Here is a 26,814-nt window from a genome sequence, read left to right on the forward strand (position 1 = left end):
GTAGATTTATTTTTTTCAAAAAAGGAAAAAGAAGATTTTTATTACAAAAGACAGTAAACTCTTAATTAATCCATACAAGTCAAAGCTTCTTTATTGAAGAAACAAGGACAATCTAAGCAAGTGAAATTTTCAGGGTTCACAATTTTCTAGAGGAACATCAACAATATCCACATGAGCTTCCATGCTTATCCTGTAAATTGTATTCCTTTTGAAAATCTTGATAGTTGTAGCCTAATATTTGCCATTGAAATCAATATCATAGATGCTAACAGTTGTACACTTTGCTATCAAAAAGGACGAAAGGAAAAACAGCAAACTGAGAAAAGTTATAAAAATCAAATTTTCAATGGCGGAAACATTAAGATAGAATAGTACAACTTAAAAGTTTAACTGCGCCAAGCTCTTTCTAGAATTAGAGTATTCCTCTCCTCATTTGCTGGTGCTCAGTACTGAGAATACTCCTTGGTCTGGAGTTTGGCAACAATCCGCTCCAACTGTCTCTTAGCCTCGCACTGTGGGAAGTTTCCCATTTCATAGTACTGAGGGGCCACCTTCACCAACCTGCAGACCATAGTGTTAAGAAAGATTATGATCTACTATTATCTACTTAAAAGAAACAACCCGACATGAAATGACGAATAACAATTAATTCCACACCATACTACATAAGGTACCACGTGTTTTACTTTGTACAGGGACAAAACTAATGAAAGACTATGAGTCTGTAATGTGCACGGTGGCTGCATATACATACCATTCGGGTTTGATATCTGTGCAGGTGCGTATGTAGTTCTTGGTGGTGAGGACAAACTCGTTGTAGAGCACCCACTCTGGTTTGTGGTCCAGGACTGTGGACGGGTGCAGCTGAACCACCTGGTTGTCCTTCACTGTCAGGTAATGACCCGTCCGCTCCAGGTGAGCTACCTGGAACATTCCAGAAGAGAAGCATTAGCATTTTTATGTGAACTGTTTTATTAAAAAGGCAGGGTAGCTACGTTTTGGCGAACCTAGACATTTTGGCTTCGGTTTGAAAATATCCCACCCCAAAATATCCCACCCCGTCCCTTTAAAGACACTCCCACAAAACACATGAATGCGCTGCGTGACTACTGCGTGCAGATAGGTAGGTAGGTAGACAGGCAAGTAGCCCATCCAATCATTGGATTCGGTCTGAACGCTATGACTGACAGTGTTTATTAGTCTTGCGATGGCCACAGATATCAGATTCATTTTATTTTACTGTCAAAGTATTTGATTAATTGATTGTTACCAGGATGTGAAGTTCATTTCAGCAAATATGACAAAAAGTGCTTCTTAAATCATTACCTATCCTAGCTTTAAGGCAGCCCACAAGCTCTTAATCCTAAAGATTTAAACCAAGGTAAGAAACCTTGGTCTCAATGTGTTGCTGATAAACCACGCCCACTGACCTGCATGAAGAAGCCAGTGACGAGCGCTCTGCGGATGTTGATATAGTAGTCTCTGCTAGTGAACTCTGTGCTGCGGCGCGGCAGGTTGAAACGGTCCATGATCCGGGACAGCTGCTGGCGCACGTTGTCGGCCGACATCAGCGACCGGTAGTTGACAAAGTTGTCGTAGCACCACTGGTTAGACTCATGGTCTGGAGGGAAAGGACAGGACATTTGAAAACTTTTCCATTAGGAAAAAAATGCTAATGTGTCATTCGAAATTTCCATCATTAATATTACAATGAACTGATACGGCATTTAAGAAAACATGACCAGTTCAGATACAAAGTACCCATTGGTGTCCTATTCAGGATGCACTGTAGATGTCAGCACTTACTTTGTTTGAATGCGTGGTAGACGTTGAGTAGGGTCAGGTGGTCCCCGTCGATGTGGGCAAACCTCATCTTGGACTCGTCCGCCGCCTTCTTAGCCTCAGTGGGGCGGACGAAGCACTGTGGGACTAAACAAGGTTGGTATGGGCCCCAACACAGCCGCCCACAGGGATGAGTCAAGCAATTCACAGACAGGAGAAAGGCCTATGATCCTAGAGCACTGGACTGGACTGGACAGATCTTAGGGGTAGGGCAGAGCAGGACGAAGGGACGCATTTGAGAGGGGGGGCTCTGATGTCATTCTCATGGTCACTCCCAACTGCTTGATGATTGGCTACTAGCTTGTGAGGGGGGGGGAGGAGCGCTCAACACCTAACCAACCACATCTGTAAGACAAAGAGTTTTCACACACCTGCAAATTGTTAGGCAGTGCATTCAAACGTAAGAACAATGTAACACTTAAAAGTAACATTCCCACTGCCAGGTGACAAGAGTTACCAGCGTAACATCTATTTGTTTGCCCATCTGTTTGATTTAATACAAGTGTAACATTTAGTAAACAATTAGAAGGATTGTCTAAGCGTATCTAAGAGAAATCCGTGGAAGTGGTCCCTGCCCTGCCCATTCGGTCAGAAAACAGTCAAAGAATAATCTATAGGCATCCGGTCTACCACCAGATGAGACCAACATTACGCTCTACATCCTTTTTGCTACAAAAGTGTATGGCCACTAATGCCTCCTGATGAAATCATTATCCCCTAAAGTGAAACAGAGCTACTAGTTTGCAGCTTGTTCTGAAGTCCGAAAAAAGGGGGAAGAAATCAAAACGACCCAATAGCAATCCCTTGCCTACTAAGCCGGGCACTGGGCAAGGGGGGGGGGGGGGGGGAGGGGGGGGGGTGCCCGGCCAGCCCTGGGCATTACCTGACAGCATGGCAGTGATGGACAGGATCTCGTTGGAGCAGTTGAACTCGCAGCTGGCGATGACCATCTTGGCCAGCTGAGGGTCCAGGGGGAACTCGGCCATCATGGAGCCCAGCTCGGTCAGATCACCGTCGTCGTTCAGTGCTGCCAGGTAGTTTAGGAGCTCCAGGGCACGCATCAGAGTCTCAGGGGCTGGGGGAGTTCCGAGCCCATGTTAGGTGGTTCCCGGTATAATGTTTACATGGGTGGTAGTTACATGTAGAAAGGGATGACCACAAGTAAGGGGCAAGTACGCATCCAAGATCCATTTCTCACCTGGCGGGTCCATGAAGTCAAAGTGCACCAGGTCATCGATACCCAGCTTCTTTAACTGCAGTACGACAGATCCCAAGTTGGACCTGAGAATCTCAGGATATGTGTTGTCCTGTTATAAACGGAAAAAGGTGTGACAGAGGTTTAGTGAGTGAAAGACAATAAGAAAGATTCAAACACGACTAAAATGTGCATGTGCTTTGCTATGACACCATCAGTCGGCCTCTCCTCCTCCTACCCAAGATAGATTGCATACCTGCATCTCTGTCTTGTAAGCCTTCTCAGTGTAAAGACGGAAACACTTCCCTGGGCGTGTCCTGCCAGCACGGCCCGCCCTCTGCTGGGCCGAGGCTTTGCTGATCGCCGTGACGAGCAGAGACTCAACCCTGATTCGAGGGTTGTACACCTGGAAAGATCACAGGGTGTCATGTGTCTGGAAATCAACAGGACTCATTAGAAGACGAGAAGTGATCTAGTATCTGGAGACGGCTACATTAACTATTTAATAAATTTAAAAAAAGGTACCCACCTTCTGCTTGGCAAAACCAGGGTCGATTACAAACACCACACCGTCAATAGTGAGGGACGTCTCAGCAATGTTTGTTGACACCACAACCTGGGAAGAGACGGGCAGGCTTTCAGTCGGCTAAAGTCCACATTGACGTCGAAATGGTGTAAAGGAAATAAACGGATGGCAGCTGTACACCAGTATTGAGCTAACTCGTTCACCGATTTGGGTTCTTGCGTCCGGTTGGGTAAATGAAGCGAGGGGTGAGAACGTACCTTCCTGCCGATGGCACCGTTGGGTTTTCTGGGGGGCGGGGGCTCAAAGATCCTCTGCTGCTGCTGGGGGGGCAGCGTGGAATACAGCGGAATGATTTTGATGTCTCCCACTTCGGGGCCGAGGTCGTCCACCTCGCGTTTGATCCTTTTACAGGCCTCGTCGATTTCCTTAAGGACAGGTTGGATGAAACATAAAAGTTTCGCTTTGGATATGTCTAATGATGCATGAAATAGGCAGAGGGTTTTAGGGTGCAAAAGAGTTGACAAGGGTTCCTATGCAAAGGAAATGTTTACCCCAAGAGCTAATTTCCAAAAGGTACTCAAGAACACCTATATTCCGCATTCATCATTTCTTTCACTAAATAAAACCCCGTCCAAATGAACTGGACGGATGTTGTCTGCACAGGAAGGAAGCTGTGTCTCACCTCTTGACCCGTGAGGAAGAGCAGGGCATCTCCCTCCTCCTCCTCACACATGTGGATCTGGATGACGGTGCGGATGGCGGCCTCCAGGTAGTCCCTCTCCGGCTCCGGGGTGTAGAAGATCTCCACAGGGTGCGTGCGCCCCGGGATGGTCAGCAGGGGACAGCTGTCGAAGTACACCTGGAACTTTCCGGCATCCAGCGTGGCGCTCATGACGATGACCTGGGTTTGAAAGGGCGACAGTTACAACTGTGACCACGTGATGTTGGAAGTCTTCTTTGACAGTGTGTGGTTGAACAAAGCTATTGATTTTCAAACCTGTTTGAAAACCCCTGATACTTTGTGGCATCAAAATAGACAACTGCCCACAATTCACTACGATCAAAATATCAAGTTCAAGTATTTTATTGTCAGATGCACAGAACAACACAGGGTCAGACTGGGTACTGAAATTCTTAAGACAGGACACCGCAAAGCAACCTGGCATAACATAACTGAGGGATAAAATATCTTGAGGGAACCAGTTGATAAAACTATCCATGTGAAATTTGAACAGATTCAGACACGACACACTTCTTGAATCAACAGCAATCCAAATGAAGCTTGAGGGTTGTTCAGCCCTACCTTTAGGTCCGACCTCTGGCGGACCACCTCCTTCAAAACACCCATCAGGATGTCGGTGGCCAACGTCCTCTCGTGAGCCTCATCCAGGATGATCACCCCATATCGCTCCAGCAGCGGGTCGTTCATGGCCTCGCGAAGCAACATACCATCTGTCATATACCTGGAGTGGGGACAGTCACATAAGTTAACCAAGAACCAAGAGAGGAACTTTATCATTTGGTATATCGTAATATTTTAACAAAGTATACACTCATCAAAAATATGATTGAAATTGAGCATTACAGATTTTTCTGTTTGGAACTTGAGACAATCGATCCCATTTCCGTTAGAAACATGGAACTTACTTCAGTATCGTTTTTGCGGAGCTGCAGTCTTCAAATCGAATGGAGTAGCCCACTTCCTGTCCTAGCATTATGTCCATCTCGTCTGCCACTCTCTGGGCCACGCTCATAGCTGCCACTCTCCTGGGCTGGGTGCAGGCCACTGCTCTCTTTGGCCCAGGTATTCCCTTCACCAGGTCTACGCACCACTGGGGGATCTGGAGAAGGGGTTATATACAGGACTGGTGAGGTGTGGGCCAGCTTTAAGGGACGGATGCACTGATGACATCCTGATACCATTTCCCAAGTGGATATATTTATTTTCTTGCGGTACATTCTGGGATGAGTAACTCCTCCACCACCGTCATTTAATTTATGTCATTAACATATTTTGTTTTTGTTATTGAGTGTGAAAGCAAACTTACTTGTGTAGTGCTGCATCATCTAAGAGGAATACTGAACCATACCTGCGTGGTCTTTCCAGAGCCGGTTTCCCCCACGAGCACGAAGCTTTGATGGCGCGTGATGATCTCGTTGAAGCGTTCCTTGTACTCCCAAACGGGCAGCTGCAGCCTCTTTTTCAGGATCTCGTAGTAGCGCGGTGTGTGTGGGAGGTTGGTGAAGGGGTTGATTTGCTGGTTCATGACCATCTGCTTGACTTGGGGCATCCCACCCCCAGCCATGATGGGGGCCACTCCAGGTGGCTTTTGGTCTCTGTCGCGGTCCCGATCTCGGTCTCTGTCGCGGTCCCTGTCGCGATCTCTGTCTCGGTCCTTGGAACGATCGTCACGATCCCTGTCTCGGTCCCGGTCTTTTCTGTAAAGAAGAAAAATCCAGACCATAAAGTTTTTGCATTTGTACTAATCCAAGGAACAGACCTGCACATATTTTACTGTATTAAACCTCATCATCATTTACATTACATTTACATTTAGCAGACGCTCTTATCCAGAGAGAATTACAGTAACTGCTGGGACATTCTCCCCCAAGTAGGGTGAAGTGCCTTGCCCAAGGAAACGTCATTTGCACGGCCGAACAAACAACCTTCTGATTAATAGCTCGACTCCCTAACCGCTCAGACATCTGACCCCCATCATCGAGACAGTTTATATTGAAAAGGACTGTGCAAGAAGTAACTGGTGTGGAGGACTTCTTGATTTGACAGCACATGATGCATAGTTTCATGTGAACTTAAGCAACAGCCACAAGGCAGCTTCATAGAACAGCATCCTCAACATCATTATCATAAAAAATATTTTCAGTTTAATAATATATACGTTGTATATTTTGTTGTATATGTGTCGTTTCATTATTAATTGGATTTGTGGATTGGACTGATCTGGTTTGGTTGTTTGATGTTACATTGAATACGTTTGTCAGTGTTACTTGATGCATTGTATTCACTGGGACGCTGTTATGTGGCTAGGCAATTTAAAATAGTTTTACGTTAGCTAGCTAGCTACCGTTGACAACTTGGGCCTAAACTGTCCCTTAGCAATTCACTAGAAATGTCTACCAAGCTAGCACAACTCAAATGTTAATGGTTGTTTTGTTGCTACGCTGATGGCATATATTTTCAACCCGTGCTAGTGTTAGCTAGGTAGCGCTAGCGGTTCTGGCTAGGCCGCGGAGTACTAGTACAACACACGTGCAAGAAAGCCGACTGCGCGGGCAATAGCTAGCATATACGAAGTTAGCAAGCTAACTGGTCATTGGAAAACAACGTCAGGGGTTTTATGGGGGAAATGTACTACTCGCTACCGTTTTACTTAACAAGAATAATATTTGGTATCACTGGTAGATCTGCCACTCGGTAGTAACATACAACCATTTAAGCAGCGTTTCCAGATAATATCTGCAGCTAGCAATCTACGACTCGTGTAATGTTTGCTTGCTAGCTAGCTTTGTTCGGTCGCTCACTTGCTGGTGCTGCTGTGCAGCTAGCCCGTTCCGCCGGTATGATGAAAAGCAACGGAAAACTCACCCATCAGATCTCTTTTTAGTGGAGTAATCGTCTCCCAAATCTAAACGGTGTCTTTTAGACATACTGAACGTCACACTAGCAACATAAACCTAAAACCTACGCAAAAGATTCATTAAAAGTATTCAGGTGCTCCAAACGTAGTTACTGTTGGTAGCTAGCTTTCCGTCACCGGAAGCAATTCTCTGCTCTTGTGTTTTGCGTCATCAAGCAAGGGACAACAATGCTGTCTGCTACCTACTACTGGGAATACAACCAGAAAATCCTACTCGCTCTAATACAGCATATATTTGAACAACTATTCAATGATCTAACTGTCGTCTACAACATAATTATGTCAACATACTTCAGAGAGTTGTACTCTAATATATGGGTCCAGACATTAGCACAAAAAAAAATCGAAAGCACTGAAAATGCAGCAAGGAAAATGTTATCAGCTCGGATATCATTAACTTTATAATCATCATACTTTTGCAGAACGGCTGAAGTTGGACAGTTTATTAGTCCAACATGTTTGCCCATTCTATATGAAGAACTTGTTTGGGACTGAAGAATTGTCTTCTCCATTTATTTTGTCAAAATAACGGGCATGATACGTAACGAAAAATTATCACCATGGGCTAATGGCCAACATTACTAAAAGAGAATTTAGAAATGGTTGTGATTACACGCAATTTCTCCATCGAACTGGTTAGTGACCATTGCAAAAGACGATTTATAAATCACCTGACGTGATAATGATAGGCCTATACTGAGTATGTTTCTCCTTACTGTAACCTACGTTCAATATGTCAATTATATATCAATATTTGTAAAAAAACAAAAAAAAAACAACAACAAAAAACATCGCACTAACATGAACTTTACAGGCCATAAAACAATTAAAACCCACTCATGCTGAACAGTTGGCCGAGGCAGTCTAATCGAACTCCAGCAGACGAAATGCGATACTTTATCGCCAACTGGTGGCTGAACCATAGACTGTGTGGGCTGAACATGTAAATCCAGCTGACGCATGCGTAGCACAAGCCTAGCTAAGAATCTAAATCGATTATCGAGATGTAAACAGTCGATATTCATCATGGCTGATAAACCAAATGCCCAGAAAAGGTCATTTAAGTATATGGATTTCACTTGATTAACATTTGTCTTAAATCTTGACAAAATATTGTGCAATAAGCTTGTACTAAGTCAATTTTCAGAGGCTAGTACTTTTAGCCACTTTGCTTGCCACTACAGTAAGCACCAGCTCTTATTAGGTCGGCAAAGCTAGGCTAGCTCGTTAGGCTAGCTTTGTAGCCATACCTTTTTTTAAATTACGTTTCTGTTTTACAGTGTGAAAATAGCTGCTGGAGCGGTGGTATGCGTTGAAAGCGAAATAAAAGGAGATGTTACTATAGGTAAGACATTGTGAATCAATCAAACTAGCTAACAACCATTGTGTCTAACTTGGAATCATGGGTAGCCTATATTTTTTCAAGAAAGACAATACATTTGAGCATTTCAGTATTCAGCCAGTCATTCATATGCTCTTTTTTATTAAAGTTGTACTGTGGTTAGCAATGTTATGCCAGTATCTTATCAATTGACCACATGCATCCTGTCAGGCCCCAGAACTGTGGTTCACCCGAAAGCTCGCATCATCGCCGAGGCAGGACCCATCATCATAGGAGAGGGCAATCTGATAGAGGAGCAAGCTGTTATAATTAACAGGTGAATATACTACTATTAATGCTGCACAATTGACTAATAAACGAATCTATTTTAATGCAATTGCTCACTCAACTTCCCCATCTTGTCTTAATTTCCCAGTTTACTAAGCAAATGTCTTTCTTCTTATAGTTACCCAGAAAACATCACTCCGGACACAGAGGGAGTGGAACCGAAAACTATGACCATTGGCATCAACAACGTGTTTGAAGTTGGATGCAGTATCCTTGAAAATAAAACTGTACCACTATTTCATACCGTTTCCATTTAATAATATGATACTGTATTTTTTTAACTGCCAACTCAGCATCTCAAGCCTTGAAGATTGGAGATAACAATGTAATAGAATCTAAAGGTGAGTACTCATTCACACTTATTGAGAGAGCCAAGGGCTGGGAAGTTTGTCTGGCGGATAACCTTATGCACCTTGTCACACAGCGGAGGTTGGCAGAAACGTGATCCTGACCAGCGGCTGTATTATTGGCGCCTTCTGTCCTGTAAACACCTGTGAGGTCATACCTGAAAACACCGTCATCTATGGCTCAGGATGCATGAGACGGGTTCAGACTGAGAGGCCCCAGGTATACAAACACACAAGCACGGTCAATCTCCAAGATCCACTTCTAAATAAACACGGTAAACTATTAGTCGGTTTCCACTGAGTCACCTGTTTGTTTTCTCCAGCCCCAGACTCTTCAGCTGGATTTCCTGATGAAGATCCTGCCCAACTACCACCACCTGAAGAAAACGGTCAAAATGGCCTCCACACCAGTGAAAAACTGACCTCCCACACAAACTGATAAACTATGACTGAATCAAAATCTTCAATCTAAACTTAACTTCTTAGAATGTATACGTTTCTACTTTCTACAGTGCTTAGCACTTCTGTAGCCAATATTTATGCCGTATGTCTGTCTGAATTACATTCAATACGTGTTTTTATACACTTGTAATAAAAGATGATCTAAGAAAAAAAAAAGTTGGTGGTACAGTTGGTTATAGATATATGGATATTCACTTGGATGGAATTATGTACAGTAAGCTAGGTGCAATAAAAATGGCTTAAGCTCTGTACATAATGCATTTTTTACAGTATTTGTATGCAAATGTATGCACATTGCCATACATCAATCAGAGCTATATAAAACGAACAATGTGTAGCAGTAGCTCTGGTCCTTGATGACTGCGGAGTAACTTCTGGTCCAGCCCATTGCGAATATATCAGACTTCACCAATCAAGCCCAGAATCCCCATTTAATTACATTAAACGGCCAGCCTCACTACATTTCAGAAACTGGGGTTGTATTAAAGCAACATTAAACTACCTTGTCCTTTACGCCATGTTGGAAAACGTGAGCATATGCTTGAGGGTGACCATATTCAGCCTCGGTAGCACAATATCTATATGTAATATATGACTTGAGTCACTGTAAAAACTGAGCAAGAAATGTAAACTGTAACTCAATACAGGCACTACTAGAGATTAGTAATGACTTCAAACTAATTAAAATGTAAATGCTGCCACCCACAAACACACACCCTCTTTTCCATAGCAGACACAATATTTGTGGTATGTAAGCCACAGCAAAAAAACAAACAAATTGTGTCAATTTTGTGTTTGTATGTTGTTGAGAACTCAATGTTGTAGCATAAGGAAGCGCAGATGGCCCCATTTTACAGTCAGCGGGTTGTTTTGGACATCATTCAAGCCACATCTTAATACAATACAGAGTTAACATGCCTGTAGCTCCTTTCCTTGATTTCCCAGTAACAGGCGGACTGAATATGCATCAGTCGTTTGGTGACAAGGGACACAGTCAAACTCCTGGCCACAATAAATGGACTTCAACTTCCAGGTCTCCCCATTTTCTAAGCCCAGCAACAGGAAACATGACATGGAGAGAGAAAGTGAGGTCACTTCTTGGCAGGCACCCCCTCGGAGTAGTCCTCCAGCACGCCGGCCAGATGGTCATTGTGAGTTTTGAAGCGTCTCTTCTTCTGTCCGCCTGGCTTCTTTCTCTTCTGGATTGGTAGCTGAAGAAAACCGAGCAACCAATCACAAACAAGGTTATTTTGTGCATGGAATGTTTGCATTGAATAGTTATTTATTTGGAACTTTTTGATGTTCTCTAAAGAGAGAGATATTTACCACTTTCTTTGGTCCAGTTTCCTGCATTGAAGAGATGCCCTGTCTCTTGAGATAGTCCTCAATCTTTTCCTCGTCCATGGAATCCACCGGAATACTGCGCCACAGCTTCTGGAATTCTGGGATTGAACAGGGGAGAAGGAGGGACAGGAAGTATAGCCTCAATGATGCTGGTAACAACAAAGCTGTGGCTTCACACACTGCCAGTGATGCACAGTGGACTTACTCACCTTCATCTACGTCAAACTGACAGTGTTTATCGTTGTAAAATAGGATCTTTTTCTTGTCAGGCCGGGTCACAAAGATGATCTGATCTCCCAAAGCCTGAGAGAGAGAGAGCGAAGAAAGGGTCATTTCAGACACTAGCTGTTCTTATCATTGTGAAATGATCTAATGAGGAAATGCAGTGACCCTTGAGTAGTGTAGTCAACCTAAATGCATGTGAGGACAGAGGAAGGCGTCTGTATGTCACACAGCATGCATGTACACACACACACAGATGCCTGTACGTTATTGTACATGTTAATAAGACTAGCATAAGGACAGGGCCCATCTCTCTGTGTGTGTGTGTGTGCGTGTGTCAGACCTTGATGGCCTTGGCGGAGTTGGGCAGGCCCTCCTCCACGTCGTCCAGCAGCACGCCCCCCAGACCCAGCTGGTCGTGTTTGTCCAGCAGCCTCAGCAAAGCCTTCTTATCCTTCAGGTGGTACTTAGGCTTGAAGGCGTACTTCCCATCCCGGACCTCGATCTTAGCATTGTTAGCCAGGGCCTGGGGGGTGGGGAGACAAAGGGAGGGAGACGGGCTAAGGTCAATGTTTTTTGCAGTGATTTCCTAGTGTAGGCGGATACAGTATTGTGCAGGAACCGACCTTAGAAACACATGAAACACACCTCAGTCATCAGCCACTGTTTCTGCTTCAAGCCAATGTCCAGCAGTTTGGTCTCATCCAGGATCTCCTCTAGGGTCAGGTGGTGTGTGTCCCCTCGCTGGTGTCTCGTCTGGGAGGGAAACCACACACACACACACAAAGCAATTACATCAAAGTAACTGGACAGTGGAATCAAATCCACAATTCCCTGTAACCTCAACACACAGTGACATAATATTGTTGATATCAGTTCACACTCAAAAGATCTGCTCAGAAAAACAGTGAGAAAATCACACTTTCTACTGAACATGTCAATATGGTTGCTGTTATGCAGCCAGCAATGAGTCACAACGCTGGTGTGCCATAGCAGCTGATCTGTCATCCCTATGCAGAGTATGTTGTTTTGTTTTTTTGTTTACAAGATGTTTACTTTCTGAAGACAGGAAGGGGGACATTTACACAATCACAACAAAGCTAAGATTTTCTTGTAGAACTGCTTGGGTGATCTAGCAGGATGGCAGTATTGGCCAAGTCTTCTCACCTTCATATAATTGACGATCTTGGCCAGGCAGCCAAACTTGTAGCCAGAGCTACCAGTAAGAGCCTTTAGGTTAAAGTTGCCATTGCTGGAATCTGAGGAGAGGAGGTGATGGTACCGTATGGGTTAAATGCTATTTACACAAACACATGGGGGGACCTCGATTTGTCTCAACAGGCATAGCGGAATAATCGGAGCAGTCCTTGAGGTGTACACCTGGGAGACAAAACAAACACACATAAGGGGTTAGAGGTGACAGCATGGGAACAATGGGGCTTACCAAGGCCAGTTCAACACAGACAGGAAGTCTAGATGAATTGTGAAGGGGAAAAAAATAAAAAAATAAAAGTATACTTCAAGTGATGTCATTAAATAAATCCCATAGGTTATTTCATATGTTTAGTCTATGAAAAGATTGTGTTTTATGGGGAGGGCCTGGTTTCTGTCAGTGTCAAGATGCTGCCTGCATCTCTAACAACTGCTGTAGCCTCAAGCCTGGGCTCTGCTCCAGCCAATCAGAGACACCTGCGGGCCTGACTCATGTATGATTCATCACGTGGGCGGGAGCTGTTGTTGCTGTCTGGGCGACCGGCGAATAGAAACAGGGTACAGTGGGAGTGTGGCCAATGATTGAGCAGCACAGTCTCATGGGGTTGGGCCAGCCTGAACTGCAAGGAGTGGTAACAGGGAGGGGGGATGGAGAGTGAGAGAGAGAAAGAAAGATAGAGGAGGTACGAATAAGGAGGAGAGGCTAGAGAAGAAGAGGGAACAGGGGAAGGGCTTTAGATTCTAACCAAAAGAATATAGGAGAGGAGAGAGAGAGAACTGAAGAAAAACAGAGAGAGCAAGAGAGAGCAAGAGGAATAATTGTTTTCCCTTTGCCAAAGCATCCTCTCAGGAGCCTCACAAGCAGCCAGGTGAGTCTGCATGTTTGACTTGCACGGTGTGTGTTTGCTTTAAATGAGAAAGGGAACAATCCTTGAACCCCCACACCCTCCCCCCGTCACCCAACCCCCATCCCCCGCCCCTTCCCCTCACGGGGGGAGCATATGCCATCTGCATGCATGACTCTGTAGTTCATCTTTCAAGAGAACATTCCCTCCACGTTCCATTTAGACGAGGAGGAGACATGGGAAGGAAACAGCATGCTAGGATAAATTCTAGACACCAGCGTAGCCCAGACTGTTTCACTGTATCCAGATGAAATTGTTTATCATTACGACACAGTCACATAGCAGTCAACTGTACTGCAAGTAAGCCAGAGACAAACCCAATAGGAGGAGAGAAGAAGTAGAGAGAATGGACACGGTGAAGTGACAACGACGGCAAAGACTATATGACTGGGCTTATTTCTGTGTGCGTGTTTATGTGTGAGTGAGAGAGGGTGTGTGTGTCGATGCCAACTCGCTAGCACAGCTCGCAGCTCTCCAGAGAAATTGCTAGAAGACAGTTGAGAGCAGTCAGGCAAGCAGACAGACAGGCACAGCGGGAGACGCCTATGGGTGCAGTCAGGGGGCCCTGCAACATGTCAGGGAGGAGGTGAATACTAGGACCGTCTGTGTATGGATGGGCTGGAGGAGGTGAATACTAGGACCGTCTGTGTATGGATGGGCTGGAGGAGGTGAATACTAGGACCGTCTCTGGCTGGATGGGTTGAGGAGATCAGGTCTCCAGGTGAAATTACATCAGGGGAGCACACATCCGTGCAATCTTTCTTTTCCTCTCTCTCCCTCCCTCTCTCTCTCACACACACACACACACACACACACACACACACACACGCAGGAAATTGAACTTTGCTCCCATAACCTAATTATCAGCAGTGCATTAACAGGGCGAGTGGAGGAGTCTGATCAACCTCTGCAGTCTATTGTTTTATTTCAGGCTGTGTTCTATAATCTACTTTATGTATTAGCTGACTATGACCTGAACCCCTGAAAAAAATCACTTATTGTAGTGCTGTTTTAGGGCTGGTGATAAAGACATCAGTATACAAGTTCCAGACCAAAAAATATTTCAACTGAGATCCCCTATGGTAAGGTCTATGTAACCTACTTCTAATCTGGTTTTCAGTGAAATGTCATAGAGACGGTAGGCTACACTAGAGCAGGATTTCACTCCGATATCGTATTACTATATTAAGTGACACACACGTGCGCGCACACACACACACAGAGAGCTGACCTGCTAACTGATATCCTAAAGAACCTCTTCCACAAGGCTTTTGATGCACTTACTTGTGCACAGACACAATTGCGCACACACACACACACACACACTTCCCCATCGCAACCTCTCTCTCTCTTGCCCCTCTACCTCGCTTGTGCACTCAACCAAACTGGGTCAGTAGACTCTTCTCTCTGGGGGTCTGCGAGAGAGAGTGTGTGTGTGTGTATGTGTGTGTGTGTGTGCGCGCATGTAAGAGCATGTACACATGTCTTAAGTGAGCGTCCGTCTAGAATGTGTGTATGCCAATTCATGTGTGGGCATGTGTGTGGGTGGGCAGTGGCCCTGCTGCACACTTTACAGGGCGCACGGTGGAGAGGAGAGAGAGATGGGCGATCTGTCGCTCTGGATAAGAGCGTCTGCTAAAAATGACAATGTGATCAGGGGAGCCGTTTTCATCTACCGTCTCTCTGAAGAGGGGGAGATCCCATCTGAGTTAGGCCTCCACACTGTGCTCCAGAAGTCCCCCCCCCCCCCCCCCCCCCCCCCCCCGGGTCTATCCTGAGGATGTCAGCGCGTTTCTTGTTCCAAGTCCACTCCAACAGATTACTAGGAAACATGACTAAGTCCCTTTCCCTTCCCTCTGTACCTCCCCTTTTCTTCCCCTCCCCCCTCAGACCATGAACACCACCGCCACCCCGGTTCACCCCGCCGCCCCGCTGTCGCGCGTCTTCCTGCAGGTGCAGGAGGTCTACCCCTTCCACGACGGCTGGAACGTGGCCTGCTTCGTCATCCTGCTGCTCTTCGTCCTGGCCGTGCTGTCCCTGGCCGCCCTGGCCCTGCTCTACGAGGTGCTGGACTGCGGCTGCTGCTCCAAGGGCAAGACCCACCGCCAGCTTCTGGAGGAGAGGGAGGCCGCCGCCGCGGAGCCCGGCACCTTCCGCAGGATGGTGGGCAGTCTGAGTGGTGGGGGGGTGTCGCAGACTGAGGTGGTGTGAGGGGAGGAGTCTGTCTCATGCACCCTGTCCTACTTTTTAATATAAGACTTTTCGATGACTGACAAGAGACTGACAGCACTGGCATGTGCCTGAGTGCAAGCTGTGTTGTCCGTACATGGTTGATTGACTTAGGGCGGCGTGTTGAAAGCACAGAGAGAGAACGAGGAGGAGATGTACAAAGAGAGAGAGAGGAAGAGAGACGGAGAGAGTAGGTTTCTCATCTCATCGAAATACTGTTTGTCCGTACGATGCCGCCAATTACATCACTCCATCCGTCGCCACAGCAACTGAACACCCCCACAATGCGAGAGAAGCCAGCAGCAAAGATGGAGTCTGTCACAGAGGATTCAGTTCTCTGAACAAAAGGCAGTTGAAGTAGCCCAAGTTTGCCTATCATCAGAATAAAAGGGGTTCATATAGTCAGAGAAGAAAGTGTGTCGTAACTGTTGTATGGGGTCCCAGGCCAAGGCCCAACACAAACTGATGACATCTCCTTGTGACACCAACAACTCAATCTGCCATGTCTTAACTGGGGGGGAGACAATGGGACAGGGGAACACACTTATGTAAATATGCTATGTTTGTCATTGAGCTATGTGCACTGTATTATTTTACTTGCCTTGAACAACAATGTCAAATAAACCATGCCTAAAACATGGTCCATTCAAAATAAAGACCCATGAGAACAACGTGTTTGTGATCAATATCAGTTTATCTGCCAGGTCCAAAGGATGCTGGTGTCACCAGGACGGTTCTCTTGGCACTCATTTAGTCACCATATAGTCTGTGAATATCACTTTTTCAGTTTCAGCCTCATCTCAGCCTAGGCCAATACAGCTTCAGAGTCCTGTATCAGGTTGAATGTCCAAGAAACCACAACCTAGACCCAAGTAACCCTGCCAAGATAACTGACAGTGTGTTCACAGCAGGAGCCAAAAGCTGAGACTAGGCTGTAAGAAGGCTAGTATGCCAGCCAAGGTCAACAGGGTTGAGGTAGGTAGAAAAGAGGAGTGTTTACCAGCGCTGTGTTTGGAACCTGAGGAGCCCTCCTTGTCGACTTTGGCTTTCTTCTTCTTGGAGGAGCCAGAGTCCGAGGCGGTTGGTCTCTTCTCAACAGCAGGGGTAGACAGAGCCCTCTTCTTAAAGAGCTCCCTCTCCCTCAGCAACGCTGGGTCCATCCTGACCAAGACACATATTATATCCATTTTAGAAGACACTTTTTCTAAAACGATATACAGGGGGGATTTGAACTACATGCTGTCAAATGCCCAACCACTGAGCAACGGCCAGCCCTAAATGTGTGTTACGGTCATCTGAATGCAGTTGGAATGTATTAACATGCCCAATACAGTGGTGTTGATCTGGTTAGCAGGGGATTATGTCGATACACACAGAAATAACACAATATCTGGATGAACTACTAGTAGCTACATTGTTTGTTAAGAAAGGAAGAGTACACTGTTCAAACCGGACTTAAAATCACAGCTGGTCATTTGACAGGTTGCAATTTCCTAAACGTCTACATCTTTATATGTCAACTTTGTTATGAGCAAACTAGTTACAAGTTATAGACAGGATTAGATTGCAAGAAGTCTAATTTGTTTGCAAGTAGCCACGAAGTTCGACAAAAGATAGGTAACGACGACGTCGTTAGCATCAAAGCAAGGCACTGTAGCTAGCTAGAGTAGAAAGCATAATTGCAGGCAACTTAAACTTAACAAAGCTACATACCTTCTCGTGGGTCCTTTCTGCCAAACTGTTATGCGGTCTTCAGTATAAAGACACGTTCACAATACAAAAAGCACAAAAGGCCACATCCAAATAGAACCTGCTAGCTACACAGTGCCTTTCTCTTCCTTTCATTGGTTGCTCTTTAGCCAGATAGTCTACATCTAGCTAGCTCACCGTACAGCTTTCTCTGACTTCCGTTACTTGTTCGATTTTTCGGAATTCTCGCTGCCTCCTGAATGAAAATCACAAATCGTAGCCACATCTGCCAAAGAAGTACTGGCTGCCACCTAGCGGTGATTCAGAAAACAGCATAATTTGCGTTGGAAATATAGGCGTTTACTCTTTTTTACATTTGTTACAGATTTTTCCCAGTTTAGGTTTCTAAAATTGTTGTGGAGATTTAAGGATTTTCATTTTTATGGATAAAATGTGTTAAATAAACAAATGACCACCAAGTGTTTGTGTGTGCACGTGTGCATGCATGTGTGTGTGTGCGTCGGGGAAGGTGGATTACTGTAAGTGGCAGACAGGAGCTCTCCTCTGTCAAGCATCTCGGTGTCTGAGACAGGAGTTAATTGGAAGGTGATTATCAACTTTATCTTCCTTCGGCTTCGTGTACGTGTGTGTGTGTGCGTGCGTATGAGAGAGAGAGAGTTCAGATACATACACATGCACACAAAAATAAACACAAACAACATGGCGGTGTCACATAGGATTAGACCCTCCAGTTCTGTAGTGACAATGACGGACCACTCTAGTAGGCACGGTAAAAGGTTAGCCAATTAAACATGCTTGGGCCAGAGGATTTTGGCCAGTAGGCTTAATCACCAAGGTAATGTCAGCGGCATAACAATATTAAGAGACTGTGCAGCTTTGAATGGGCTACTCATACTTCTTTGCAGTGTGTGTGTGTGTGTGCGTGGGGGGGGGGGGGGGGGTACGGGGGGAGGGCAATTTACAGGTAGGCCTAGGTCTACTTTCCATAACATCGAATACACAGTATGTATTCAATCAACGTTCTTGTTTTTACACGTCCTCATAGATCAGAGAACAAATTAGCATTTTCAAATCCCCAAATTAAAAATTCAGCAGGCCAGTAGAAAACGAGAGTACATAAATGATTGAACACGTGCGAGCCTAATTTGGGAAAATACATTATGGATGAATTACGCAAAGTCGCTGCAGACCCCAAGTTTTTTGACATCAGACGTTCTGATGAGGTATGAAGCATAAGGAATAAATTATTCCGTTTCAGATGGCCCTCGGCTCACTAGAACCATTAGTGAAAACAGCCACTTTTAACTCATGCCAAACAAGACAGTTTACAGAAGAAACGACTTTAAAAAGCCCCTTTCCAATCAGCAGATTTACACCATCAACCTCGTGCTCAGATCTAGTGAAAAATTCAGCCTGTTGAAAAATCTGTTTCGAAAAAATAATTGCGGACAAATATTGCTCTCTTGTGATCCAAATAAAAACTTGTAGATGTAGAGTTAGTCTCAGTTTGTACTCATAAGCTGATTGGAGGTTTTTGAATGTGGAGTGCTGGTGTGTGTGTGCGGGGGAGAGAGAATGGAGTGGGGTCGTATCAAAGAGGAGAAGCTTATTGAAGTCTTGAGGTTATAGACAGGATGTGCAGCTCCCTGGTGATGTACTGTATATGTGCGTTTCTCCAAATGAGCTTTCAATTGCAGTGTGTGTGTGTGTGTGTGTGTGTGTGTGTGTGTGTGTGTGTGTGTGTGTGTGTGTGTTTTTGTGTGTGCGAAAGCCTGAGGGGAGGATGTGGCTGTTTGTCATTGCTGACAGGCATCACTGACAGCTGAGTGACTTTGTGTTTGAAATAAACCGAATGAACACAATTACACACATTCGTACACACACACACACAAATTAATATACACACCACATCATCATTCTAACTGAGAATATTACCTCTACTTACACGCTTCTAAACAGGATGTGAAGGAAGGAAGTTGTTTTCCCAACATGGTGGGCTTCCTGTCTTTATATTGCTGCAGCTCTCACCGTTCATGAAGAACCAAGGACACACCTGCTGCTCTGGGAAAAGATCATGTGTGTGTGTATGTGTAAATGTGTGTATGTGTTTCTGTTTGTGTATGGGTATGAATAGGCCATTTGTCGTTGTTAAATTCTGTATTGAGTGTGCAAACAATGGAGATGACTAAACAACAGTTGGTCAATGAGAACTACTGCTATGCCATTCAGGAAATAATCAAACAATACTGGACATAATCGTTCTCAGCGTGTAGGTTATATCAACATGAAGTCATTTGTTTCACTTTTTTTGTTTGTTTGTTTTGTGATACCGATGAGAGTTTTACATTTCAAGTTTTGCTAAAATACCCAATACCTGACTAGTTCAGTATATCCACTTGAGGGCAGTAGTTCAATATAAACTCCACTGAACTGTAGCTAGTCAATCCACAATAAGAGGTTTGGATGGCCTTTAAAAAGAGCCAATTTTCTAGTAATGACTCTAATCTTAAAGACTAGACGAGGGCCACCATTACGGTATGAAAGGTACATGAGGACTATATGACCTTTAACTGGTAAGAATCTAAATGTCTTCCCTGAACAGGCTTATGCAGAAATGCACGGTGAGAAAATAATTAAAAGACGGCCTATTCTGCTCTGTCTGTCTAATTCAGGTCAGTAGACTGACAGTGTGTGATGTGTAATGTGTGTATGTGAGTGTGTGTGTGTGTTTTGTTACTAGAATTCTCATTCACTGGAATTCTAGGTTACTTTTCTGTACTTGACAGGGTATGTAAACTAGTAGAAACATGTTGAGACAAGCCTAACTTTAATTAATTGACTGCTCCATAATAGCTTTTTTCACAAAGTTGTTTGTATTCAGTCTGGTACCTCAAAATACGCACGCACGCACGCACACACACACACACACACACACACACACACACACACACACACACACACACACACACACACACACACACACACACACCCTCACACACACACACACACACAGACACGCACAGATGGAAACACAAAACACACACACAATCATGCAGTTTCCTGAAATTGATTCTGGCTTGTACCACTCTGAACTAATAATCGAAACCTTTCCCTCTCTGTTGATTGGCTGTTAGTTTAGAGTGGCACGCTGGGTGATTCCCCTTATTTTGCTTTTATGTAAGATCCTCAAAGAGAAGAAGGCAGCAGGAGTGTGTGTGAGTGTGTGTGTACATTTGGGAAACTGGGGCATTTTTGAGTGTGTGTGTGTGTGTGTGGGAAAGTTTGAGAAACTGTGTGTGTGTTTGTGTGAGTGTGTGGGCTGCTTGGGACAGCCAGGTGAAGCATGTGTGTGGTGTCCAAACTCTGCAGGGGGGCACTAATCCTGGTTTCTCATGCTAATCTGGGTATTGAGCTGCTTTATGGGGGGTCGTGCTGACACCTGGTGGTGTGGAGGTCAAAGTGTGCGTGCGTGTTATGATTATGGTGTGCGTGCGAGTTGTTTGTTGTGTGTCTAGTTCCCCCTTGCCCTTTCAAAATGTCACAGATGGGACAACTCCTGATGAGTGGGCACACTGTGTGTGTGTGCTCATTGTTCGGAGTGTTCTCTCCTCGATATCCTACTCTCAATCTCTCCACTGATCCTTAACAACCTACTGAGTGACAGACACCAACGCTCCCAGAGCTGTTTCCGACCCCAACGCACCTCCTCAGACACGTTGCATCAACAGGAAACCAGTCCTGTCCAGCGACGGCCACCACTACTTGCAATGACAAGTCCCGAGACAAACACCCTACATCCTCACCCTCGACTCACCACCGTTAAACAATTCACCTGATTCCAATCAAGCACACATTTATAATAAGCCTTAACTTAACTTAAACAAACACTTTCTTTAAAGTGACTTTTCCTGGGGTCTAGAATGTAAGATTTTCTGGGAGCTACATTATTATAATATCAAAGGCATAGATTAAGACCCTGGCAAGGGAATGGGAAGTATGAGGCGTGAATAAAAATGGGGAAAAAAAGGGAACAGACTACTTTTTACAGTCAAAAGTAGCCTAATTCTCCTGGCACAGTTCTGAAGATGTTTCAAGAGGAGAACTGCATTGTGGGTAGAAGAAGTCGGCGGTGCACACCAGAGAGTCTAGAATTAGATGAAACCGGAGTGGAGGCGATGACGTCAGAACTCCCAAAGACGCTGGAGGGGAGAAAGAGAGTGATGGGAAAGTCTTCCAGGATAGATGGCGTAAAAAGTGGGAAAGGGGAGAAAGTGTATAAAGAGTGAGTTAGAGGATGAGAGGGAGACAGTGAGTGTGCAGGTGAGCGGACAAGTGAGTGAGCTAAGGGAATGCATTAAATAAAGGAACACTGGTCTGCACCTCAGTCAATGAAACTAAATAGACAAAACCCGACCTCACGGTCGTTCCATCACAGCATTGTTTAGTGTTGTTGTTCTATTCTGGGTAGATTCTGGAAAGTGGCATTGTGGCTTCCACGTCTGACGAATAGGATTCTATGTGGCAACAGATGTCGTGGGAACCATGGAGGATCGGACTTCTTCTCAGACAGATGTTTGTGTGTGTGTGTGTGTGCGAGTGTGTGTACTTGCGTGTGTGTGTATTTGTGCATGTGTTTGGTGTGTGTGTGTGTGTATGGTTGCTTCCCTCAGGAATTCCCCTGATATGAACGGGCATACACATTTTTCTCAGCCTCCCAGAAAGCTCTCCCAGAACAGTTAGAGGTGATGTGATGCTCCAAGACCAACTGACAAATATCTGTGTGAAAAAATATTTAAGAAACATACTCTAGGTCTCAGGAAGTTATCTCAAATATATTCCTTATAGAATATAAGGAATAAAGTATGATATTTCTAGCTCTATCAGTACCATGAAGCTCTTCTGGTCTTAACTAAGGAATGTAGATGTCATCCCCTCCCCTCTCTCTTTCTCGCTCTCTCTCTCTCTGTCTCTCTATCTATCCCTCCAACTCCATCCAATTCTCTTTATTAGACCTTGTTGGGCTACCTTCACTTTGATGGTGCTGGGCCAGGTTTTTCATAACGCAGAGCAATAAACCAGTCACCCTGCAAGCACAGACACACACACACACACACACACACACACACAGACCTATGAAATAAAATCCATGACAGTACACTATCCACAACCCCCATATTCCCACCCCATCCCACACACAGATGCACACACACCCTCAGACACACAGACACACGTGCACACTCACACCCACGGAAGTCTGAAATATCACCCAGCCTTGCCCCACTGCTCACTAGGCACTTAAGTGTCACTTATGAATGAATTAAATAACATTGATTGCTCACATGAAACCCATATCTGTGTGTGTACATAGTACGTGTGTCTGTATGTGTGTTCAACTTTGATATGTGAGTCTGTACGTATGTGTGTACAGCAAGTGTATTGAAGTGTGTGTGTGTATTTGTGCATGTCTATGTGTCTCTGTGTGTCTGTGACTCCACAGCTTCTATTAACCTTACTATGTGCTGAGTGACTAGTTTTCTTTATGATGGGTAGTAGCAGGCTCAGCAATATAACCACACCACCAATCATTCGAACAAAGTGTGGAATAGAAGGCTCTGTAGCTGTTTAAATTGAGAGTAATTGTCAGTGGGCTAGTCATACACATGATCTTTATTTGTCTGTTTCATCTCTCTCTGCTCTCTCTCTCTCTCTCTCTCTCTCTCTCTCTCTCTCTCTGTCTCTCTCTCTCTCTCTCTCTCTCTCTCTCTCTCTCTCTCTCTCTCTCTGTCTCTCTCCATCTCTAAATCTCTAAATATCTCCCTCCCCTCCTCGCCCCATCTCACTCTCTATGTGTGGGGGCTCATTTCCTCAGTTGAGATCTCTCTCAGAATCTCTCAATCCGCTCTCTCGATCCCCCTGCTATGTGTGCTTTATTGAGACGAGTCGAGGTGGCAGCAAAACAGATATAATTGCCTCAGGAAGGGGTTATTGGAAAAGTGGATGAATTGCTTTTTTGGGGGGAAAGGCGGGAAGGAAGGAGGGGTGTAAAGAATAAAAAACAGTCTTAATAATAACGGTGAAGGTCGGGCTGCTGGAAATGAAGGGGGGCAATTCTCCACGCTACAGCAGAATGCAAATGAATAAACACACTGAAGCACTTTTCTACCCTTCTCTACTCTGCATACTGGACCTTTAGTCATTTATCAGTGTGTGTGTGTGTGTCTGTGTGTGTGTGTGTCTGTGTGTCTGTGTGTCTGTGTTTTGCCAATATTATCCCCACTGACCAGCTGGACTAGATTATCTAAGGTGAGAGTTCCTGCCAGTGGGGGTCACTGAAGTTCATCGCCATGGTTACAATCAAACACCATTGGAGTATGAGAGGAAAGGAGAGGAGGGGACAGAAAGGGAAGGGAGATGAGCGATGTTTCAAATGAACCTATGGCATTAAAACATTTGTCATAAGACTATGTATAGACTAAGATCTCAGAATTATTTCGTTTTCTGCATCCAATTTTCCAAATTCAGGACTGCCAAATAATGCTTTTGTACTTTTGATCCTTTGGGGGAGGGGGAGGGGGGCTTTTGTGTTCACAGACCAACTTAAACTCTTTTTGCAGCCAGTGGAACACACAGCCCTCACTGGCACATACGCTGGAGTAAGAACACACACACACACATTGTATTTCACTACACTGTGTAGTGCAGCCAAAAAGACCTATTGAAAAAGGATGGGATATAGCTGTCACTGTACTGTTCATGTTCATGTCTGTAACATTACCATGAAGGAGGGAACAGGAAGGAAAGGACATGCACTTTGGGACAGAAACACAGGAGATGGAGAAGAGGAGGAGGAGGACAGAAGATAAGAAAAGAGGAGAGGGAGAGGAGAAGGAGAGGAGCGGAGATCAAGCTCTAATTGTAAGGTTTGAATGAATTGTCTTTGTGTGTGTGTGTCTATGTGTGGGAGGTGGCAAATGAAGAAGCAGGTGTATCAGGGACAGAAGAACGCGGGTGAGGAGTGAGTCAACAATCGTCATGCTGTGTGTGTGTGTGTGTGTGTGTGTGTGTGTGTGTGTGAGTGTGTGTGTGTGTGTGTGTGAGTGTGTGTGCGTGCATGGTACTAATATATAACCGTTCTGACAGACAGTATACCAATTCCATACCTGTACAATTCAGAACTCAGGAAGTAGGAAGTGCAATGAGGAGGAAGAAAACATTCAAGGTAAATGTTGTTAGTTCTGGGTTTTCCCTTCCCTAGTGCTCTGTCTGTCTCCATGGGTGTGCGGTCTTGTCTGTCTGTCTGTCTGTCTGTCTGTGTGTCTCTCTCTCTCTCTTAAATTTTAGGTCCATATATGTTTATTGTATGCACCTTCCTGCCAAAGCAAATTCCTTGTCTGTGCAAACTTTCATGGCGAATAAATCCCATTCTGATTCTGATTCTCTCTCTCTCTCTCTCTCTCTCTCTCTCTCTCTCTCTCTCTCTCTCTCTCTCTCTCTCTCTCTCTCTCTCTCTCTCTCTCTCTCTCTCTCTCTCTCTCTCTCTCTCTCTCTCTCTCTCTCTCTCTCTCCCCCTCTTTCTCTCTCTCCATGTGTGATTACCCTGCCCCGTGTTCTCCTTTTGTCGGTTCTTGTCGGTCATTGTTTCTATGTCTATGTGACGATCCCTGCTGGGTTCTGGTTGTGAATGAAGCTAAGTCATGATTCTTGTTATCCTGCCTTTGTGTCTTGCTGTTGGGTCCACTTCCTACACACTCAATGTTAGTATGTACGTTTTATAAAACTTATTTTACCTTACAAACTGTTCATGTTGAGCACATTGAGTCTGCTTTGTGTATGAATTATGTAAATAAAGTTGCCTTACCTTTTCTGTGTTTGTTCCTTTGCTCATCTTATGGTAGGAAGTGTCTCCAGAAGAAACAAAACTGAAGACATTTAACAGTGAAACATTTACGTAAACCCTGATAAGACTGCCCAGAATACAACTTGAGTTCAGTGGAAAAACAAGCTGTTTTTGTTTTTCATAACAGCAAACCAGAGAAAATCAGCAGAAATTGTAACCCCACACACAAACATCACAGCATACACTCACATAATCATGCCACAAGCGCTGGATTATGCAAATCCTGTTAAAGTCTGCCAGACAGCCAATCATGCAAATAAAGATCTTGATTGTCTTGACAGTTAAGGTAAAAAAAACAAAGACATTAAGATTCGAGTAACCTAAACACGACACCTTCAGTCAGAGGCTGCTATCACAATTGCCACCGCAATTTACGTAACTGACAGTTTATATTCACTTGCAGGAACCCAATGAGGTGAATATAACTTAATTTGCTTTCCTAATGAGATTTGATACTTAAATGAGTTCACTCTTAAAATAAATCTCTGCCGCGTCTTCATCTGTGTAGTTTGGCCTCCCACAGTGAAGCCATAATAACATAGCGATGTACCTCCTTTCTACAGACTTGGCATAACTTGACACAATATCTGAGAAAAATGTTTCCTTGTCAAATATTGTCAATGCCTCCAGGCATATACATACTTAAGCAGCCATTTTCTCTTCTTGAACAAAAGTCTTCTTTTTCCTCCTCCTCTCTTTCTCCTCCCCCTCCCTTTTTGCATTCCTCTTCGTTATCGTCCTTGACAAAAAGTCTAATGAGGTAAGGTGTGGGTGTTTCTTTGAGTTTTCGTTTTTTCACTCACTCACACTCACTCACTCATTCACTCACCCACCCTCTGCACGACTATCTAAGGCTGGCCACTTTTAAGAAGCGTTCCATAACCTCATCAGCACATACAAGCCTTGTCGGTGATATAATCTCTATGGAAACGCAGCAAGGTGGGAGAAGCAGGAGTGGGCCCACACTTGCTGGCTAGCTGTGTGTGTGTGTGTGTGTGGGGGGGGGGGGGGGGGGGGGGGCTATTGCTGGTGACGACCAGCAATAGCTGGACTTGCTTTATCATACCTCCCCCAGAGTTTGTAAATGTGAGATGGCTAGGAGGTGATGGGAAGGAAGGGAGTGAAGGAGAAAGAGAAGGAGGGAGGGAGGGAGAGAGGGAGGGAGGAAAGAACAGAGGTGGAAAGAGAGGAAGTGATTAAGAAAGAGAGCGAGGCAGAAAGAGAGGGAGGGATGGGGGAAGCCACAAAGCAGATGTTGAACCCACAGGTGACAACCAGCACGAGGCCCACGATCTGACAACGACTACTGTACCACAAACACACACACACACACACACAGACATGCACACACACACACATACAAACATGAACACACACAGACATGCACACACACACAAACAGACACACACACACACACACACACACACACACAGACATGCACACACACACACAGACATGCACACACACACACACACACACACACAAACATGAACACACACAGACATGCACACACACACAAACAGACACACACACACACACACACACACACAGACATGCACACACACACACACACACATGCACACAAACACACACAC

At 44.8% G+C, this 26,814-nt stretch overlaps 4 protein-coding genes across 4 annotated transcripts; 2 read left to right on the forward strand and 2 right to left on the reverse strand.

The window, feature by feature from the left end:
* Window positions 1-65: 65 nt before the first annotated feature.
* LOC136956251 (ATP-dependent RNA helicase DHX15) lies at window positions 66-7,330 on the reverse strand. Its single transcript, XM_067250136.1, has 14 exons — window positions 7,171-7,330; window positions 5,654-6,002; window positions 5,211-5,404; window positions 4,867-5,026; window positions 4,246-4,464; window positions 3,821-3,988; window positions 3,567-3,653; window positions 3,294-3,443; window positions 3,041-3,149; window positions 2,726-2,917; window positions 1,807-1,929; window positions 1,431-1,621; window positions 755-924; window positions 66-561 (listed from the first exon to the last, which is right to left on the reverse strand). The coding sequence occupies exons 1-14, from the start codon at window positions 7,230-7,232 to the stop codon at window positions 444-446; spliced, it is 2,292 nt and encodes a 763-aa protein (XP_067106237.1). The 5' UTR covers window positions 7,233-7,330; the 3' UTR covers window positions 66-443.
* An 852-nt stretch (window positions 7,331-8,182) lies between these two features.
* LOC136956863 (dynactin subunit 6-like) lies at window positions 8,183-9,937 on the forward strand. The gene is made up of 7 exons (XM_067250885.1): window positions 8,183-8,277; window positions 8,503-8,567; window positions 8,775-8,880; window positions 9,010-9,098; window positions 9,185-9,232; window positions 9,316-9,458; window positions 9,562-9,937. The coding sequence occupies exons 1-7, from the start codon at window positions 8,183-8,185 to the stop codon at window positions 9,658-9,660; spliced, it is 645 nt and encodes a 214-aa protein (XP_067106986.1). The 3' UTR covers window positions 9,661-9,937.
* A 179-nt stretch (window positions 9,938-10,116) lies between these two features.
* gtf2e2 (general transcription factor IIE, polypeptide 2, beta) lies at window positions 10,117-17,513 on the reverse strand. Its single transcript, XM_067250884.1, has 8 exons — window positions 17,326-17,513; window positions 16,613-16,773; window positions 12,434-12,525; window positions 11,915-12,022; window positions 11,610-11,792; window positions 11,254-11,347; window positions 11,027-11,142; window positions 10,117-10,911 (listed from the first exon to the last, which is right to left on the reverse strand). The coding sequence occupies exons 2-8, from the start codon at window positions 16,770-16,772 to the stop codon at window positions 10,792-10,794; spliced, it is 873 nt and encodes a 290-aa protein (XP_067106985.1). The 5' UTR covers window position 16,773; window positions 17,326-17,513; the 3' UTR covers window positions 10,117-10,791.
* Window positions 13,169-16,263, forward strand: smim18 (small integral membrane protein 18). The gene is made up of 2 exons (XM_067250959.1): window positions 13,169-13,347; window positions 15,274-16,263. The coding sequence occupies exon 2, from the start codon at window positions 15,277-15,279 to the stop codon at window positions 15,592-15,594; it is 318 nt and encodes a 105-aa protein (XP_067107060.1). The 5' UTR covers window positions 13,169-13,347; window positions 15,274-15,276; the 3' UTR covers window positions 15,595-16,263.
* Window positions 17,514-26,814: the final 9,301 nt, after the last annotated feature.

The sequence above is a fragment of the Osmerus mordax genome, chromosome 14 (assembly GCF_038355195.1).
Source record: "Osmerus mordax isolate fOsmMor3 chromosome 14, fOsmMor3.pri, whole genome shotgun sequence".
NCBI lineage: Eukaryota > Metazoa > Chordata > Actinopteri > Osmeriformes > Osmeridae > Osmerus > Osmerus mordax.

What these genes read in the sequence shown, in the direction of transcription:
- gtf2e2 (XM_067250884.1), bottom strand. Translation starts at nt 16,772, where the DNA reads ATGGACCCAGCGTTGCTGAGGGAGAGGGAGCTCTTTAAGAAGAGGGCT. An exon ending in TCAGTTTGACGTAGATGAAG is followed by an intron (nt 11,143 to 11,253) that starts GTGAGTAAGTCC and finishes GTTCAATCCCAG; the next exon opens with AATTCCAGAAGCTGTGGCGC. An exon ending in AAACTGGACCAAAGAAAGTG is followed by an intron (nt 10,912 to 11,026) that starts GTAAATATCTCT and finishes GGTTTTCTTCAG; the next exon opens with CTACCAATCCAGAAGAGAAA.
- LOC136956863 (XM_067250885.1), top strand. Translation starts at nt 8,183, where the DNA reads ATGCGTAGCACAAGCCTAGCTAAGAATCTAAATCGATTATCGAGATGT. An exon ending in CGTGTTTGAAGTTGGATGCA is followed by an intron (nt 9,099 to 9,184) that starts GTATCCTTGAAA and finishes CTGCCAACTCAG; the next exon opens with CATCTCAAGCCTTGAAGATT. An exon ending in TTCAGACTGAGAGGCCCCAG is followed by an intron (nt 9,459 to 9,561) that starts GTATACAAACAC and finishes TGTTTTCTCCAG; the next exon opens with CCCCAGACTCTTCAGCTGGA.
- smim18 (XM_067250959.1), top strand. Translation starts at nt 15,277, where the DNA reads ATGAACACCACCGCCACCCCGGTTCACCCCGCCGCCCCGCTGTCGCGC.
- LOC136956251 (XM_067250136.1), bottom strand. Translation starts at nt 7,232, where the DNA reads ATGTCTAAAAGACACCGTTTAGATTTGGGAGACGATTACTCCACTAAA. An exon ending in TCACTGGCTTCTTCATGCAG is followed by an intron (nt 925 to 1,430) that starts GTCAGTGGGCGT and finishes GGAATGTTCCAG; the next exon opens with GTAGCTCACCTGGAGCGGAC. An exon ending in ACAGATATCAAACCCGAATG is followed by an intron (nt 562 to 754) that starts GTATGTATATGC and finishes TATGGTCTGCAG; the next exon opens with GTTGGTGAAGGTGGCCCCTC.